This window comes from Pholcus phalangioides, unplaced genomic scaffold, assembly GCF_987345545.1.
Source record: "Pholcus phalangioides strain wild (caught in Gottingen) unplaced genomic scaffold, Ppha-v1.0 ptg000015l_1, whole genome shotgun sequence".
Lineage (NCBI taxonomy): Eukaryota > Metazoa > Arthropoda > Arachnida > Araneae > Pholcidae > Pholcus > Pholcus phalangioides.
In genome coordinates, this window is record NW_028301608.1 from 23,885,656 (window position 1) to 23,906,909 (window position 21,254).

Below are 21,254 nucleotides of genomic sequence, written 5' to 3' on the forward strand. Positions count from 1 at the left end.
CAATATCATACTTAATTAAAAATTCCCCCTTCTCAAATTAACTTTAAATTAGGATCCAGTCAATCTTTTTTTTAGTTCTTACATGACATTACAAAAATGTTATAGGACACACAGATTTATATTATATATACAGGATTGGATTTCTTCCAGAAGAAAGCTATTTCTCCCAAGACAGTGGAAAAAACTGGAAGAAAATAACAATGCACACTAATTATTGTTTAGCTAACATACACATAATTAATGCTTGCTACTTTACTTGGTAGCAGGGTTGGGCAGCTTTTCCAAGCGGAAGAAACTGTCCAACTCTGCAAAAGATTGATGTAGTTATTAATTTGCATACGTAACTAAATTAGTGAAATTAAATTTTCTTAAAGTTATAAAGAATATAAATTTGCTATATCTAAAGCATAAATTCTAACTTATATGATATAAACTATTGAGGGAAAACTAGTTTCTTCTGGCCGGTTGTTTCCACTTCGGAGCAAATTGAAAAAAAAAAAACTTTGATTATATAGTCAGTATATTCAATATACCCAATAATCTGCTTGCACAAGACGCTCCTCATTTCCTTTATTACCATCATCATCTTGATCATTATTCTCATCATCATTATCATGATCCTCATTCTCCTCTTCCTGCATAAAATGAAAAAAAATTAGTAACACTTGATTATTTATGACAATATATAGAATATTTATCAACTTATTTCACATTTAAACATCTTTCTCCATGCATAATCATGGGTGCAGTGCGATTTATTCTGGACTTATTTTTTTATTGAAACATTTAAGACTGAAATTCAAATATCTAAAGCAATAAGAGTGTTTTAATAATTACAGGAGCGTTTTTGAGTTGATCGATTTTTGGGAATCATAAAAATCAGTTGAATTCAATAACCCACAAAGGTTTTATAATTAATTTTGGGAATGGCCTTGAATATGTTTTATATGGAAGAGTAGGTGTCAGGAGATAATCAAAGTACAGTCAAACTCGTTATAGGGCCACAAATTTTCAGTTCCCCCTTCCATATAGGGATTATAATGTGAAAACCTGTTTTAGCACCAAACTTGTTATAACATAATGCCAACTATTGTTTGGATGCATACAAAGTCTATGTATAATTTTCCGAAAATTTCCATGTCATCTCCAATCATTTTTTTCTCAAAAGGAGTTAAGGATTTACACTTTTCATCCTACTGTTATTATCAATCAGCATACAGACATGCCAACTTTTGAAATCCAGAAGTTCTCCCGAGGGCCCCCCCCCCCACCAGCACTCACAGACTATCAAAAAAAAAATTTCTTTTTTTTAATCAATTAAGAAAAAGTTACATCCCCCCCCCCCCAAGGCAGGTTCTGCATTGCCCCTGAGCAGAATATAATTGCATGCCAGTCTTTCCATGCGGAATAAAGAAATCACATCTACATATACATACTGTTCATATAAAATATGTGTTTCCCTTCATGAATGCTATCAGTGATTCTATCTTGGGTATATGAACTCGTGAAAGCTTTATATTTTAGCTTTATTATAGCTTAAAGTTGGAGAGGAGATGGAGTTGAAAGGATGAAAAAAGCTTTGTCGACTAAAAGAAACATGGTCAGTAGCTCAAAAAATAGGTTCTGCATGGGTAGAGATTTTTTCCCCCTCCGAGCTGCCCCTGTTCGCCAAATCCGTATTTTCATCAGCGTCATAACCACATGACAGCATAGTGGCTAGACGACAAAAGTATGGATATTTTAGCTGGAGTTTTTACAGATCACATTTTTTCCCAGCGATCTCTGAAATATTTTGGTAATTTAAACCAGTAAACCACTCCCCCTTTCGGATTCTTCATAAAGGCGCGTGTGCTGTAACAAGAGGGACCCTTGGAAGAAAGGCCAAGTCAATCCTGCCAATAAATTTCCTTTTTTGTGTATTTGTTAATATATTTTGTTGTATGTATATTGTTATATGTATATTGGGTGTATAACTTTTGAGATAAAATAACAAATAGTTATTGAGTTATATATATATATATAACTCAATAACTATTTGAGTTATATATATATATTTTAACAATTCTTACCTTTCCATGGATGCGTGCACCATCCATGGGAATAAAAATAGTCAAATCCAGAACACATAAGACAATAACCCTAAAGCTGTGTTGTGTTGCTCTGGCCAAGCAACCCAACCAGTTCAATGGTGTTGCCATTTTGTTTTTCATTAATTTAATTTTTCTTTTGTATAAGCATTGATCAATATCCAAATTTGATTTTGTTCAATTTGTTTGGATATATATATTAAGAATCAATGCACTTAGATTGGTGCAGTGCAATCTTGTGGGAAATAAAGCAAATTCACAGCGTAGATATGCTGACTTTGAATGCAAGTTGGTAGCCTTGAAATTGCCGTTATTTTCAGTATATAACCAGCAAGAGAAAAAATTGTCTCCAAAATCAAATAATTTGCCAAATTCATTCAGGGACTTCGATAGCCTGCGGGCTATACCAATAACAGCACAGGACTTTGTATTTCAAGGTAGTAGAGCTACTTTCCAAGGTCACAAGATAACGTGATTGCGGGAAGTGAAAAAATTTAAGTTTCCCCTCCATAGCTTTTTCCTTGTCTCGAAGAACGTGTGAAAAAACGAACAAAATTTTCACACACACATGCTTCTTTTTCCTAAATTCCTTGTATTTGACGCACTACAGTGCATTAGCGGTATCTCCTTGAACCACAAGCAAGAATTGGCAAATGCGCAGAGATTCGGCTACTTGGCACACCAAGTAGCAAGAGAACCATTTTGCCGCAGCTCTTGCAACCCTGTTCTAACAGGAAATTGCTTCGCAAGGATTTATATAAATAGGGGATCGGAAGATAAGTGTCCGAGAGAATCTCATTTGCTTTAAATTTAAGTCAGAAGATATTATTTGAAGAGCTAAAAATTTTTTTTAAAGAAATGAATCTGAAATCAATCAGAAGGGAATATATAGATTGATTTATTAGTAAATATATAAATGTGTGCCTCTAACTTTTAATTACAGTAGATCCTACTTTTTTCAAAAAAAAAAAGTCATAAAAAATATAAGCAGGAAAACACTTTAAACGGGAAATCTTAATTAGAATTACTTAGAGTTGGGACCATGAAAATAAGTTGTACTAAGTGGAAAGGCATTCTAAATAGAAACGCTATAAGTGGGATCAACTGTCTATTTGGTTTAAATTTATTACATGTGCTACATTCCATATGTTAAATTTTCAGTGTTAATGGACTTCTTTGCAGGCTTTTCGTACTAATAGACAATGAAAGTAAATGAACCCTTGAATAGAACATGTTTTAATAAACGAATAATTTATTTGATTCACAGAGACACCTCCTCCTACCCAGAAAATGGCAGCAGGTGTCTCAACAAAGAGATATGAGCAGGTGATCAAAGACCTGGGCATGCTGGAAAAAATTCATAGATACCAGTGAATTATGGGAGAAAGGCATACTTTTTTTCCCAAGATAATTTTTTTTCGAGAGGACCCAGTTAAATTAGAATACAGCAGCATCTCTATAGGCCTATATGTAGGTATACATAGGTGCCGATTCCACGACTTGGAAAATCTGTACTTTATCACGTGATGACACACTTCACAGATGAAGAAAACTTGTCATACAAACAAAAAAGGGAAAATGGGGATTTTTCAAGAATGTGCAGGGTTTTCATAAAATGATCCGTTGTCCTCACACACGTATAAGGTATTTCCTCATGCAAATTCTAATATTTTCCAGTGGCTCTCCAGACGTTTCATAAAAATAATTTTTTCTTTCCATAAATTTTCAATAAAGCCTACTTGAATTTATATTTTTCACTGAAATCAAGCATTATAATTATTTATCTCATGAATTATGTTATTATTTGACCATGAATATGAGTATTCTCCTCAAATGTTTATCATGTCAAACTTTTTTTCTCATAAAATTTATTTTAATGGACTGTTTTGCAATAGTGCTTCATTCCCCACTTCAACTTTGCTTCCTTTCGACATCCTATTTGGTGATAATTGGTAATTTATCATATTTGGAATCTCAATTTCCTATATGTTTTTAGAGGAAACAGTCAGCCTAAAAATGCAAGGACACAGGGATTTTCTTTGGAGACTTTTCATTTTTGCAAAACACAATTTGAGGATTTTTAGGGATAAAAAAAAAGATGGAAAAACTAAAAAATCTGGTTTACGACAAGACAGGAAGATTTCAATAAGGTAAAATAATAATAATAAAAAAATAAAAAAAAGAATAAACAAAATCGGAAGGGTTCCGGATAAATCAGAAGCATTGGAACCTATGGATGTATAATGGAATATTATCACAGTCAATCAAATGCTTCATCTAAGGGACATCAGTATTCATTGGTTAGGGACGATTCCGGGGAGTTTTTCAACAGGGTTGTGGATGCATGGGAAAAGCTTGCCCTCAGTTGTTGTAATTCTCCCCAAGATAGACAACTTTTGAAAACAATATGATAAAACATGATGACAGGAATCAAGAAGCTATCTGTACTTAGATGATAACCCCACTTTCATGGGCAGTGTTTAATTCCTTTTTTTGTTTATTTTCTTTAAGTTATTCCTGACTTCAGGTGCTGGTTTTAGGCTCACACGCAGTATGTTTTTATGAGTTTTTTCCCTTTAATGCCATTTTTTTATTGTATTAAAAATAATATTAATTTTATCTTTTTGATTTTTTTCCCAGCCACCTTGATGGGCAATTTGTCGTCGCTTTACACTTTGTATTAGAATTTTAAAAAAACCCAAGACATATTTCAGATATCAGTTTTATAACAGAAAGTTACCTTCTCAGCATTTTGATCTGATGAATTACCATTAGTTGATTTACTGCTCTGCCCTTTCCCAGAATTAGATCCATCATTGGAGTTGCTATTCATATTCATATCCATGCCAGCAACACTGTCAATGAAATCTGTATCTGTAACGAAAGAGTAGTCCGAAGTAATATCACAGCTGTCTATTATATCATAACCAAAGTCGGAAGGGTCCAAACAATCAAATGGTTGTGCATCACCACTTTCTACCGCAGACGAGTTCTGAAACACACTCTCCACTGTTGAGCAGTTTGAGGAATAATTATTGTGACTACTGTAGCTGCTCTTGCCAGTACTGCTGCTGCTGCTTGAACTAGTACTACTGCTGCTGCTACTACTGGAGCTGCTAGCACTGGACCCAGAGCTAGAGCTGCTTGAAGAGCTGCAACTTGACCCACAACTACTATTGTCTATCATACTTGGGGTAGGTGAGCTTGGTATCAGTGACACATTACCTCTCGACTCTGATTTTGAACTGAATCTGCTTGTAGCTGCCTTTGGCTCAGGTTTGCTCTTTGTAACAACCTTTGTCTGTTTCTTTGCAGAGTGAGGTATAGCAGGTCGGACACATCTCCTATACCTGTGAATCAAAATATATGTCTATATATTTTTTCAATACTGATATTATGGTTTTATGTTAAAAAAAAAAAACGTTAAATCTCAGTGCAATGGTATTCTGTAGACAAAAAAAAAAATTGTCAAGGAGGGATTGTAGTTATATTGTCAGGCATCATGTGCAAACCAAATTTATGCTGTTGATGACTCCTAAATCAGTGCAGTTATTACCAACAGAAAATGCACTTGTGAGCATTTATTGACCATAAAAAAATAACAAGTTAGTAAATAAAATTCTGTTAGGTGTTTAATCCCTGTAAAGGCATTTACTTCACTACACTCATACAGAAAGTAGAGACATTAAAAAGAAAATTATTGTAGCCACTTCAAAATCTCTATTAGGATTTATCATAATGAAGAATATCATTTTATCGAGAGAAGTTTAACATTAAAAATATTTCCATACCTGATTTGGAAAAATATTATAGAGAGCTTTATTGTGCTGTATCAAGTGGAATTGCATAGGGGGAATTACACCTCAAATCTCAATTAAATTAAAGCTGGATTTACGATACTCACAGGAGGGCTTACAAGTATAATTTGCACAGTTGAGTAACATTAGAACCGCAAACTGAATAACAGAAATAACTTCCTTTTGTGACATGAACAGCAGTCATAAGCTACTTCTTTCATATCAAGCACAACTCAGGTCTATCGTCATCTATGGGCAAGTTACTAGCTATTTAGTTGTGCCTGAAGTGTTTGTACCTAACAGTCAGATTGCATATCTAGTGTTGTGCATGATTTTTCAGTGCTGTCATCTATATTTTAAAAGTGAAGTGTAATGCCTGAATACTTGTACTGTTTGTAGAACTGTTGCTCTCTGTGGCAAGACTTTTTAAAGGGGAGATCGGCTCACATTTGCGCCTCGAAGGTGGGAACCACAGAAAACCAACTTCAGCTGGCCACCACTGTGGCAACGGTGGGGCTTGAACCCGGGTCCCCACGATGTGAGTCCATCACTATGACCACTCGACCACCACAGTGGCATAAGCTATTACTATTAAACTGTACACACATCTAGTAAACATTCCTCTAAAGAATTTATGAGTTCGTGCATGCCAGAATACATGTGTGAGTGGCTTACTTATAACATATTTATATCAAAGTTATGCTGTTTCCTGTTCAAGAGAACTGCAGCCATCTCCCTCCTGTATCAAAAGTGAAGGTGTCAGATGGCTGAATATTCATATTTATGTAAGTGGTATAATTATGTAAGAATTTGTTAACTTAAGTTGGGGTCTGTTGGCCCTCACACTCGTTCAAAACAAATGCTCGCATCTCATGTAACTGACACTTGGTGCTCTGCTATTAAATCCAAATCTATCAAATCCGAAAATTCAAAGCAGTTTTTTTTTTGGTCAAATTACTGTATACTTTAAAGACAGCAGTAAATGAATATTTTCACAAGCTGCCCAGTTTTAGAGATATTGTGATGATTGGCTGGAAAGCTGACAATAATCAATTTTACAAAAATCTGATAAACTCTCTGCTTAACCTTTGATATTAATGATTGATATATTTTCAGAATGAATGCTTGTACCTCACATTATATTCACAACACACCATTTCCTTTCATGATTTATCACCTACATGGCGTCGTTGCCATAACTAGAATGTGGTCCTAATAATGTAACTCAAATGCGTATTTTATACATTGTTAGATTAGTACGAAACAACTGGTAATAATTATGTGAAGGCTTATTTTTGTTTTTTGATCACTTTAATGTGAAATACTTTTTCTGTAGACACAAAATTTACAAAAAACCAAAAACAATGACCTGGGAATCAAAATAAAACTTACATGCATGCCTGCTTTATGAGATTTGGTCCACCAAATTTTTTCTTGTCCCTATGAGAAAATATATTGAGATCATAAATATTTTACATGAAATTTTAAGTAATAAAAGGGCAATACATCAGCAATTACTTTGTAGTTACATGGATGTTATTTGAGTGAAACAATTTATGGGGAGTTTTAAATCACTCAATAAATTTAAACAGCCATTCAGGCCTTTTAAATTTTATGGATAAAAGGAAAATAATTTTTTTTTTCATAATTTTAATACCATATTTATAGATTAACCTTTCATTACAAGTTAGCATACACATTCAGATACCTTCACAGTATTGATATAAAAAGGTTAAAATATATTTTAACATTATTGCAGATAACTCATCCAATTTGCACATTAATAAAATGTTAGCAACTAAATTAATTTATATATTAAACTTGAATTTCGCACAGAGACTTTCAATATTTAAAACATATAACTTGAGAAACTCACAAACAGAAATTACACCTTCCACAGTCTTCAGCTAAACATCCCTCACATTCTTTGCAGCGTACCTTTCGAGTTTTGCCTGGCCTTACTGTGTGCCTAGGTAGATTTCTCAATGATGTGCTTTTCACAGATGAAGTCTTATTTACAGTCTTATATGAATATTTCAGTTGGTTTTTGATCAGTACTTTATGAGTAAGTTTTATGGGTTTTTTGAAAGCATGTTTATGCACACGTTTGACAGACTTTTTCATCAAAAGCTTTTTCTTTTTCTGTTTCTTGTGTATAGTTATGGAGGACTTCTTCTGAATGTCTAGTGATACTTTTGACTTAGATTCACGCATTTCCTGAGTGCTCTTGAACTCTGCTGACCTTGAAGACCTGGCAGTTTTATTACTATCTGAGACAGCTGACACTGCTCCTATATGAAAATTTAAAATTTCAAGCATTTGTTGAAACAAATCCCAAATATTACTTCATAATTATCAGTTTATATTCACCATATAGATTTCATTCCACAAAACAATACATTAAAATCTAAATGCAGTAAGAATTACACAAGAGTTTCATTCCATGCATTACGAGAGATTTCTGAAAAAATTGGCTAATTTAACAATTACAGTAGATTCGCTAATCTGGCATACACTGGGCCAGGGTGTGCAAGATCACCGAAATTGCAGGATTACTGGAATTAAATTGAAAAAGCCTATTTAAACAATACAAACTACAACGCAGACATACAGTAACATTGTTTCCTCTCCTATGCTAGAAGAAAACCCGCCCCAAAACGCTGGAGCACTAGATAGGTCGGATTATGAGAGTCTACTGCATTTTAGTTGGTGCTGGTTTGGTTATCATGTATAAACATTTTATACATATTTCTCTATAGTTTTTTGGTATTATAGCATACTATGATAAACGTCAAATGCTGGATAATTACATGCATCACTATTCTAAAAAAAATCTAAAACAGATAGAAAAAATAAATTATCAATATTAATTGAGGATTTATGAATCTTACAGCAATGCCAGCCAGAAAACCAATTTAATCATTAAATACATGAATGCATCTTATATACAATGCTTAAGATAATCAAGGTGATAAAGTATTTCATGCAAATTGAGATTTTAGAACCATTTAAATTGCTAAAATATACAGACATTGTAAGGAATGCAGACAGAAAAATATGTCTTACACAATAATTAAATTACAAAGTCAATTTCTAGGTGGGAAAACAGAAAATGCTCATTTCTATGCATATAAAAGAACACAAAAAAAGTTCAATTCATTGACAAAAAAAAAATAAAAAGATCAACACACCGCAAATCATTTCCTCTGAAAATGAGCAGCATTTCATGACACGGAGTACATGAAAGTATAAAACCAGTCGCGTACATACAAGCAACTTATTATTTATAGTATATTCCTGTGGACGACCAGCCTTAATGAGCAGTGGACATTTCATTTTACTACTAAACAAAAACAGTTTACAGTATCTGAACTAGTCACAAAGGTGATAACCCAGTCTTTCTGTATATTATGCCCACACATACTCTCAATGCGATCCATTGAACGTAATGGATTCATTCAGATGGAAATAGGAGTTTCCCCACTAAGTGAGCATGGTGTAGACCAGGGCCGTCATTTCAACTTTTTTCAGGGGGCAAAGCACATGTACTCAATGTACATGTACATTATATATATACCATTTTTAGTGTATTTTCGAAAGCTGGGTTTTTTCGAAAAACTGGCCTGGTGTAGACTGCAATCATTGGCTACAAAACCTGCAATTGTTGCAGTAAAAAAAAAGCAACGAATGATTCATGTATAATATCTTAATTAAAATTACTGAATGGCCAATGTTGGGTTTCTGATGATTTATGGGTTGTGTGACAGATAAAGTTACAGACTCAGCTATTTTTTGCTCCAACAACCTAGAATCTCTACTTCTCTTTCATCACATATAAAGAATAGTACTATCACCAAAATTATGAGTCATGTTGATAAAGCAACGAATGAGTACAGATTCTACATTTGCAAAGAACATTTGGAAGTCTGAATAAAACAAAAATAAAAATGTTTCTAACACATACAAATCTTGTATATGTGAGCAACACAAAATGTATATGAAACAAACTTGGAAAAAAATTGAGCATAGATTCTCGTATCATGCCAGAGCAAAAGAAAAAGACTGTCGAGCATTAAGAGATGAACAAGAAGTGTCAATCTATTACAATTCTTTCCCATACATAAATAACACAACAAATATAGAAATGGTAATAAATACAAAGAACAGTTAGTGCAATGTGTCTACCACATACCCCAAGGAAAATTTTATATGATGTATTTTACTGATGATCTAACACTCAATTTGTTATTTGGCAGTTTTTTCACTTGTAAAATGAAACATTTTGTTGAGATTTGGTGCAATGACGATCGGCAATAGAAATCCTGGTTGTTTGTGCTGCTGTCTTTTTCAAACAGAAACTGACACACATTCAAACTTTAAAATTAGAAAACCAGAGAAAACGATCTTTTGTGATGGGGAGCCAGATAAGGGCTGTAATTTTCAGAGATAAAATCAACGAGAACTTGAAAATCTGAAAATCGATTTATAAGAAAAATCTGTGACCTTTCTTATTTTGTGAATTTTTCTTGACTTTGTGAGTTGATAATATGGTACACCCCCTTCAAATGTCTAGTAATAGATATTTTTACTGAATAAATACCCTTATACGAGTACCACAATCAAACTGACCTGCATCTTCAGCAATCAGCTTATCCTTTTCTTCTTTAGGCAAAGCACTGAGGTTGAATCCCTTACCTCCTATTTGTTTACCAGAAAAGGTAGCTTTTGGCAACCCTAGAACAACTGCAGCTCTCCTACATACATGCTTCACTCTTGGGCCACGCACTTTATGGTCTTCTGACTTTTCAACAGGTGCTAAAAAAAAAATAGTTTTTAATTCATAACTAAACAAATTCAGATTTGTAATGTACTAGGTTTTTTAACTCCTACATTAGATTTAGATGTTACTGTATTGTTACAATTTAAATTTGTAACTTGCAAGAGTTACCCCCCTTCACATGCAGGCTTTTGGCAATGAATTTGAATGACTTGTATTTAAAGTGTTGGTGATAAAACCAGGGTTGTTTGATTTAAACAACCTTAGTTTTAACGAAGTGGTTTGTTAAAAAATACCAACTTGATTTTTTTTTCAAAAAATCACATAAAAGTGGCCTAAATATAACTTTTTCTCCCCGAGAAACATCACATTGTTCATTAATAGCCAAAATTTTTCATTCCCACCACATTCTCTATCCTTGGGGAGACCTTTCGTTACACAGAAGCAGCAACAATATAGTGACCTCATTATCATGATAAGGACAAGGTAGTCTTATAATCCAATAAAGACACCAGCTGCCCCTAAGGGACAAAGATCAGTGTAATAGTAGTTATATATTTTACCTTAGTGATTTTTATATTCTTTCCACAAGACACAGCACATATCTCCCACAGTATATCACCACGAGGCTTGATATTCAATAGTTTTTTTTTGATACGTTCACTATCACCCCCCCCCCCCAGCAGGGCCACAACTACATTCTTGGTGTATTTTAATGTTTCTCTTTTCCCCTTTTTCTATGCACATGGGAACCTGTCGGCTAGATGCAATATGTAAATCAGTGGCGGTGTGCTCTCATCCTCATGGGAGCATGGCTTTATAGACTGGTTTTTTTTTCTATGTGCGTGTGTGTCTATTCTTTTTCTGCATGTATGTCAGAATTCTGTTTTTTCTCCCTTTAATGGCCGGTTGTTTTTGTCAACCGTTTTATTTTTGATAGCCATAAATGATTGTGTTAATCTTTTTTCCCACTTTTAAGGAATAAAAGTTCAAAATGAATTTATAATCGTTGATTTTCTTCAACTCTGGCGCACTCTGCTCCTAACAATGGTTATGGGTTCAGGTCTCGGTTAGACTGAGTTATTGAAATTAGGAACATTAGGGGAAAAAAAATGATATTGGATGTATATGTAATATATGATGTATATGATTGCAACATCTTTGCTTATTCAAAGTTAAATAAGGACAATGAAACAAGAGGCTTTCGCGGCCATCGAGTAAATTAGAATTAGAAATTAAATAAGGACAATTACTGTCATTGGAAATTCAATGCAAAAGATGTTGCTGATGAACCAAGGACTATTTAATTTTGTGGATGGTTCTGAACCCGAGCATTCATCAGAAGCTACATGGGAAGAAATGTCACAATTCAAGACCAGGAGAGATAAAGCATTTTCCGTCATATGCCTGAGCGTAGAGGATGAACTGAAAAACCTCGTATTATAAACCCCAGATCTGAGAAAGGTTTGGAAGGATACAGAATAAGCCAATGAACTGAAAACATGAGCATGAATGACAGCACTTTGAAGCAAATTCCTGGGGATAAAATTCATGCCATCTGAAACTGTGCCCATGCACGTCAATAGATCTTTCAGAACTGTCAGCGATTTGGAACTTGTCGAACAAAAGGTGCCTGACGATGAAATGGCATTTCAACTTCTAGCCTATCTACCCAGCATCTCCTAGAGATAGGCCTCTGCATTGTTTTCCAACATCATTCAGACTACCTAGCAAGTTTGCCACATTTTGAAACACAGCATCCTATTTCGTTTCTTCTTATTTTGACGTAGAATCTTCTGGATTGGCTCACAAATACCATAGTGATTGGATGTGGGGCATAGAAATTTCCAATTCTGAGGCCAATAATTTCTTTTTCCCTCACAACGATGATACTGGCATGAGCAGGAAATTTTCCCTCTGAATATTCTGAGGGAAAATGGACTACTTACTGAAGTCACAAGCAGACTACAGAGGCCTATCTCTAGGAGATGCTGATCTACCGCATGCATCAAGTTGGTTTCCTGTGGTTCCCACCTTCTATGTGCAAATGCGAGCCGATCTCCATATCAAAAAGTCTCACCAGAGAAAGCAACAAGCCCGCAATGATACAATTATTCAATCATTACACTTCACTCATAGTTAGAAAAAACTGGTGGCAGATGGCAGCATTACAAATAAAGCCGCTGTGGTGGTCGAGTTGCAACAATAGTTTGGAACCCTTGGGGAATTTGTCAAACCTGCCTCTCCTATTTTGAAACATGTTTATATAATTGTATAATTTTATAAAAGAATTTGTTCTGTTATCTTGATTGATTCAATTAATATGTGATATTTTCATGTTCATAATATGGAAAAATGTGCGATCCTGATCACTTTGCCATTTTGAATTATTGTTGCCAATTTTAGTAAAAGTTCCTACAAAAATCTGTTATCGTTTCGTTATGCAAATTAGATATTATATTTTTCTATGGTCATGCTCTGATGTATATTTTTTTGAGATGGTCAGTCCCAGGAGTTGGATTGTGACGCCCTTCCTTTTTAGGTACAAATACAGAGTTACAACGAGCACTCAAGCCCGCTTTCAGTTCTGTACTCATTACTATTTCACTTGAGGTGAAGGTGGTCGAGTCTTGGTGAATCGTCTATTTGTTCCGCTTGCAGTATGATATAATAATTTCACTGGTGCTTGGCATGTCGCCGGCCGGGTCTGGATCTCATCATGCCTCCTCTCTAGTCACCCATTATCACCACGGTTCCTGTCATCGGCCTTGGTCATCCATCTTGGCGTAGACTGTCGCTTCTGATCCCGGCCTTTGATTGTTACCTTGGCTCTAGCTCTTGGGTCAACAGCTCACGTTGCCACTTTTTGCCACGCGGAGCCTCGTCTTGGGATGTGACCTTTGCTCGCTCCTGTTAAGGTCAATGGCATCACGGCTCGGGTAAATCAAGAAAGGTTGTCAAACTTCAGTTGTCGTAACTATACTGTGATATGCCAACAGACTTGTATGGAGATTGGTATGTGTGAATTTGAGAAATACTTTTGTTTATTTGTTAATTGCAACCTACATAATTGTTAAAAATGTTAATCAATTTACTTTTGTTAAAATCTAATAATTTTCTTGAATCATTTGTCTCTCGCTCATTGTGTATCAATTGAGCCAAGTTCACCAGATCAGAACCCTGGGTCGTTATGCAGGGATGTCACAGAGTGGTCAGTGACGAACTCACATCGAGAGGTCCTCGGTTTGAACCCCACCGTTGCCACAGTGGTGGTCGGCTGAAGTTGGTTTCTAATTTTAAGGCGTGAACGCGAGCCGATCTCCCCATTGAAAAGTCTCGCTACAGAGAGCATCGGGCCCACAAACGATACAAATATCCAGTCATTACACTTCACTTCTGAAATATAGATGGCAGAACTGAAAGATCAGATACAACAATAAATACGCACTCGGACTGTTAGGTATACACACTTACACTTCCGGCACAACTCGCTAGGTAGTAATTGACCTGGGTGACACACCTGAGTTGTGCTCATTTTGAAAGAAAGCATTAAACGTAACAAGCATTACATAGAAACAAACCTCACGTCAGGTTTCACTACACATACATTCCAACATGTACCAAATCGTTAGAAATTCTGCAGAGGAATATTGATGAGGTGCATGTGTGGTTTAGTAGTAGTAGTAGTTGTATCAACTTCCACATGGTGGGTTTACATCAGCAAAAGTACGTGAAGTGCTTTTGTCAGACTATGATAAAGTTCAACACTGTGAAGATGAGATGGCCTCTGAAGATACAGTGTTGGGTTCTACGGAATGTCCAGAATCATCCAAGAAGGTGAAATGATCAGACACAAAATAAAGAAAACCGAACTTCAGTGTGCGGGCAACAGTGAAAGCGGTGAATTAATTGTACCTGTAATGATATCAACATCAAAGAGTGCGAGTGGACACTTTTCTAATTTTGATTGAAAATTCAAATAGACCAATCAGGTAACTCCATTTTGCAAGCGTCTAATCAGTGCGCTGCATTAGTCTTTACAAGCAGGCTCTCAGTTTCATTCTGACCACGACGTTTGAAGTGAACAGACATACTTTTTTCTGCTGAGCAACCGAGAGTCAAGATTTGGTATTCAACCCAAATGGGATCCTCAGTCAGCACGATTAGTAGTTAAATATTTTTTTCTCTGAAGACCACATCCACCGTGTGTGCCAAAATACATTAGAAGCTGTTATTTTTTACATATTAGCTTTATTCGTTGGTGACTTTTTGGGCGAAGTTCATCTACTCGTCCAAAGCAATTGAAATAAGTAAAATATTTAGCCTGGGAAAATCATATGCAGAGAGCCTCACTAATCTTGACTCATCTCTGAATAATCTCACTCTCAAGACTTGACATATCAGAAAAATATTTTGCCGCCAGCCAAATTTTTCAGAGGCTAAGTATGTTTTTTGCTCAAGAAAAATTATCCTAAATAATTTTTTTTTTTAGCTTTACAAGATTAAATAACTTCTTTCCATGTTAAGAAACGTACTGTCTATGCACTTCAGTTAAGCAATCACATATTAAAAAAGTTAGGTGTCAATACCAATTTTTTAGTTGCCATTGTGTTAGGGGGTTGTGCCTAAACCAGGAGCATGGCAAGACGGGGTTGTACCCCTATAGAAAACCAACCCATTTCTTGGTTATTGGTTCATAATGAGAATAGATTCACTAAGAAAACAAAATATAAAATTTGCGTTGCGGTCAAACCGCTGCATTGTCATGTAATAAATGCAGTTGGCTTACAGCAACACAAGTTTTAAAAATTTCTTTCTTAGTGAATCTATTTTCATTATGAACCAATAACTGGGGCGTATCATGTCTTACCACATTCATGGTTTTGGAACAACTCCCTAGCCCTGTGCGGATATGCATAGCCAGGTTCAATCACTGATATCGGCTTTGATTTAATTTTATCACTCCAATTAATTATTTTAACCATATAGATTAACTGAATGTAATGATATCTAATAGACAAAATTTGTTTCTATATGTGGCGTCATAAAAAACCACTGATGTAGTCAATATCATTATTCAATGACCTATTAGGGTTGTGATAGCTATACAGTTGCTGTATTTTTGAAATATATGACATCCATATTTGTTATGGGCATGTTTTCTCAGTCACCTCATTGGGAATTTTGCCTGATGTGGCATTGCATTTGTATAATTCTTGGGAAATCATGGGCAGTAATGAAAAGTAACCAAATTTGTCATGGACAATTTGCCAACTCGGCAGTACACTGATTACAGAAATTTTACAGCTCACTGTACAAAAAAACCGAAATATGTAAAAAAATGTAGATGTAAAATACATTATGAACGAGTCACTTATGTGATTATTGTGATAACGAAAAAGAAAGCAAGCAATTACACCACCTCATGTATCTGTATAATTTTTTCTTGGAGAATTTTGTAAATGAAACAAACTATACAAATACTAATAGGAGAAGATGCACTTACTGAACATGTTTTTTATTAAAAGTTTTTTTCGATCAGTTTGACTCAGGAGGTTTTTGAAAATGAATTTTAAAAGTATGCACAGAATGTTGAACAGTGTTGTGGAGCAAAACAAAAACACTGTTGCCCAAGATTCAGAAGTAAATTTCTATGTGAATAACAAAAAAGTTTTCCCACAGACTTGGTAATGGCTTGTCAAATAAATGAAGTAGTGCAAAAATTTTAATGATTTAACAGCATAATAAATTGAAAAAAAAATTAATAGTGAAAGTATTAAAGATATATTCTGATGGTATAGCTGCCAACCCCAGAAAATGAAAATTAGAGGAATTTTAGAATCAAACACAAATTCTGTACAAAAATAAATATACAAGGGATTTTTGTAAACAAAGTAGGAGTTTTCATAAATAAAAATAAAATTATAAGGATTTCCCCCTTCCACATTATCATATGAAATAATAACTGAAAATTTTGATAATCTGGAACTGTATCAAAAGGAATATTGAAAAACCAGATGCAAAAAATTAGTGCAGGCTGGGGAAAAATAGGTAAGCTTTCAAGCACTATTAACTGGCTGAAAAATAAAAATATTGGATTATAATTCCCACATTGGTTGATCACAAAATAATGGAACATGAGCCTGCCATCACCAATCAGCATAAACAATAGCTATCACTCAATAGTTAGGTTAAAGTACCTAATAACTGATACACTCAAATCAAAATTGAGTCAACAAATAATTACCAAGCCTAAAATTGGACAAGATTAGAAAGTTTTTAAAAAACCAATATTTTGGGATTGCCAACATCAGGCGAATCAAGTAAGATGAGATATATCAGGATTGCTGCTGAAAGGGTTAAATATAGTGGATAACAAAGTTTTGTTGATACAAAATAATTTCTTTGGTTTCATGGATTTCAAATTAATTAGGTTCGATTTTATCTGTATATTACAGCGAGTCCTATGCCAGTGTTTTCAACCCATAGTCCGCAAACCCCCGGGGTCCAGAACAGTAGAACATAGATTATACAAACATCAATTTTCTGAACAACTTGGTCAACCGAACATCTTTTCAACCAAACCCATTTTCAGTTTTCTAGTCAATGATGCTCAACAGTTGGCATTTCCTTGAAACTTGAATCCTCTCATCTGCCAACTCCATAGCTCCATTCTAATTAATGTACAATAATCCCCTTCCAAACAATTGTACACACTGTACCTGTGAGCGATAGATGTAAAAAATGGCCAAGTACAGTGTATATAGTTATAAACAATTGGCAAGCAAACAAACACGTGAATAGGAGCAGATTTGCGTCACCTTTTTTTTTTTACGTCTAAGAATTCATCTTAATCCTGTGGGTGTGTCATAATGAAAGGGGAGGGTCCGAAAGGCCATGTGTGTGAGAACATCAGTTCAGCTCCAGCTCTCTCACGAGATGCAACAACGTCGTCTTTCTCTCTCTTAATATATGTACCATGTAAATAATATCTTCGGAGGGTCCGAAGGGCCATGTGTGTGAGAACATCAGTTCAGCTCCAGCTCTCTCACGAGATGCACCAACGTCGTCTTTCTCTCTCTTAATATATGTACCATGTAAATAATATCTTCTATGTAGCATCATAATTAAAGATAATGTATCTACAACTACGTCTCATTCATACGGAGTCAGATGCAATTGCGCTACCGTCACCACTTAGCATTAGATTTCAGCAGTGTCAACACTTTTCGTCTTTGTCAAGTGCAGAATGGTGACAAACGAAAATGTGGTTTTAAACATCGAAAAAAAGTGGAAATTGTGAAAAGATTGAAAGTGGGTAATAGTGTGAGGAAACTTGCAGCTGAATACGGACAAGGTGTGACGACAACTGTCAGTGACTAAAAAAAATTGCAATAATGAAATTTCACAATGAAATGGGCAGAGAATGAAAATCTGGACAAAGCTGTTTACACATGGTTTGTACAAAAAAGAACTGATGGTGTTCTGATACGTTGACAGATGCTTCAGGAGAAAGCTAAACTCTTTAATGAAATGCTAGAAGGTGATGAACATTTTCAAATGAGTGTGGGCTGGCTGAAGGTCATTTGAAGTTAAGACATGGAATTCCTCATCCTCCTTCAATAGGGAAAACTCTGCGAATTCAGAAGATGCAGTTAAATTTGTTAAGGAATTCGAAAAAATTGTCGAGGATGAAGGTTTAACAGGCGATCAAGCTTACAACTGCAATGAGACCAGACTCTACCGGAAAGTATTCCCATCAAACACTCTTGTTGGTGGAATTGAATTTACAGCTCCTGGAAGGAAGAAAATAAAAGATTGTGTTACAATCCTTGCATGTGCAAATGCGTTTGGGAATCATCGTTTGCCCCTAACTGTGATAGGGAAAAACCTCAATCCGAGATGTTTCAAAAATGCTCGCTCATTACCAGTGAAATATTTGTCGCAGAAATATGCTTGGATGGATTCTAAGTTGTTTACTGAATGGTTTCGATGCATATTTATCCCAGAAGTCAAAATAAGATTAAAAGAAAAGGTTTAGGTAAAGCAGTTCTATTAATGAATAATGCCCTGGCACACCCAGACTGTTCAATGCTCCAGAATGAGGGAATAGCTTGTTTTTGCCTCCAAACACGACTTCCTTATTCAACCACTTGATCAGGGTGTACTAGAGAGCCTGAAACGCCGGTACAGGAAGCAGTTGCTGAAAAAATTGCTGATTGATGAAGAGAATTCCTCGCAGGATATCTTGTCTTTTGCAAAAACACTGAATGAAAGACTGCATCAAAAAGGTTGGAAAGCACTGCTCTTGCTATTCATAGTGTATACACTATGAATAGCATATATATATTCCATCTATAATGACAACTCTTTAATAATGATATGTTTCTCTAGTCCCTTGAGCACAGCCTTCAACTGTACTTAATGCAGAAATCTGGTATGCTCCACACTGTCCTCATTTGTAACCAATCTGCGGATAAACCCACCCCCTAAAAATAATGAATAATGCACATATTTACCTGGAACAGATGGAAGTGGAGCAGCTGCGGTAGTTTTCGCATTCAAATGAGATAACCCAGAATCAGCAAGATCATTTTTTTCTTCATTCTTTTCCTTATTTTCACTTTGATCATGTTCAGTATTTTCTACATCCTTTGGCAGCTGAAGTGATTCTTCAACAGCGGGTGCTGCTGGGTGCTCCTCACTTGCTGCAAAATCAACTGGAGCTATTGCACAAGATGCATTATTTGTTCTATTTGATTTACGACCTCTTCTGTTCGTGCTCTTTGGTGCATCTAATTCTTTCGTTGGCAAAACAGGCTGTTGTTCTTTCCCATCATGTGAGAGAATACCTTTGTCTGCTCCTTGTTCTTCTTGAACAGAAGCTTTAGTAATGTCCTGGCTCATCTTGGTGTCAGCTTCACAGTCTATAGCTACCTCTAAAGAAGGAGGGGATTCCTCCACTGATCCATAACCATCTGTGGACAAGAAATAAACATTTATATATTAACTTTTAACATATAACTTTCTATAACATCACAAATAAAAATTACACTGAACAGTTTGATAGAAAATTATCATGAATACACACAATGAATTTTTTTAAAACCAAAGACAGTCTAGTTGAAACACTGAAATCGCAGATACTTTAGAATTCAGATGGCTAAAAAAAATTACTGCCCTCAAAATCAAACTAAGCAAGTTTCGGCAGACAGCAGAAACATTTACATAAAATCCATATAAAATGAAAAATTACATCATGCTGAAGAAAGGTTAAAGTACAACTATATATTTATGTGCCACTGTGCAGTCATTATGGTGAATTTGCATCATAAGGACCCAGGCCTGAACTCTACTGACAGCACAGTGGTAAGGTTGAACACACATAACTTGGACATAGTAAATACACCCATGTCCATAAATTAAGGATAATTCAGAATCACACGGAAATCGAAATCTAAAATAAAAATTTCACCTGTAGAATTATCACACATATCTGCAAGATTGATATGCAAATTTCAGGAAGCCACCAGATGATGCAGATAGTATGTCACAATGACGAGAGTGTAAGAGGGGGGTATATAAGGAATGGTGGTAAAGAAGTAAAATTGTTCACAAGAGTTCTGTAAGGCGCTCAGTGCCATAAGTGAATAGTTATGACACAGAGGACGCACGTGGATGATTGTTTACGTGGTAGAATTATCGGCCGCCTGGAATATGGGCGTACTCAGATGAGAGTATCCGAGGAACTTGGAAAGTGTCATCTCTAGGCTTTGGCAATGATTCCAAGATAACGGAAATGCCAGTAGATGTTACAGTACAGGTCACCCCCGAGTTACAACACCGAATGAAGACCGGTATTTGGCAGTAACTGCCAAAAGAAGCAGACGGAGCACAGCATCCGACCTGTCTCGTCAGCTATCTGCAGCTACGGGTACCACAGTTTCAAGGCAAACCGTGTACAAACGTTTGGGAGATATTGGTCTATATGCTCGCAGGCCTGTCAGATGTGTTCCACTCACGGCAACTCACTGTCGGCAGCGATTAGACTGGAGTAGAGAACATGCAATGTGGACATCGTCACAGTGGGCTTGTGTGATGTTTTCCGACGAGTCCAGGTTTAGCTTGCAGTCTGATTCACGTCGGACTTTCATATGGAGAACGTCAGGTACCCGATACCACCAACACAACATCTTTGAACAACACTGTTACGGTGGTGCAGCATTGCTCGTTTGGGGTGGAATTATACTGGGTTCCAGAACAGATCTGCATGTTCAAACCGGAACCATGAAAGCCCAAATATATCGGGACATCATTCTGGAACAACATGTACGTTTGTTTAGGGGTGCCATGGGCGCAGAATTTGTGTTTATGGATGACAACGCTCGTCCTCACCGAGCAAACATTGTAAACGAATGGCTTGAATCTGAGGATATAACCCGTATGGAATGGCCAGCATTCTCACCTGACTTGAATCCGATAAAGCATGTGTGGGACATGCTTGGCCGACGAGTTGCAGCCCGTCAACCACCTCCTACATGTGTACCGGAACTTCGGAGAGCATTGCTTGCTGAGTTGAGTGATCTTCCCCAA

General features: G+C 35.8%; 1 protein-coding gene across 2 annotated transcripts in view; it reads right to left on the minus strand.

Moving 5' to 3' along the window:
* Positions 1-21,254, minus strand: part of trx (histone lysine N-methyltransferase trithorax) — a 115,857-nt gene that overhangs the window by 80,550 nt on the left and 14,053 nt on the right. For both annotated transcript variants that reach the window (XM_089243200.1, XM_089243199.1), the window contains exons 5-10: positions 19,181-19,639; positions 10,514-10,699; positions 7,761-8,175; positions 7,277-7,324; positions 4,828-5,437; positions 534-635 (exon numbers count right to left, since the gene is read on the minus strand). In XM_089243200.1, the coding sequence (XP_089099326.1) occupies positions 534-635; positions 4,828-5,437; positions 7,277-7,324; positions 7,761-8,175; positions 10,514-10,699; positions 19,181-19,639 (1,820 nt within the window). The remainder of the gene's footprint in view (positions 1-533; positions 636-4,827; positions 5,438-7,276; positions 7,325-7,760; positions 8,176-10,513; positions 10,700-19,180; positions 19,640-21,254) is intronic.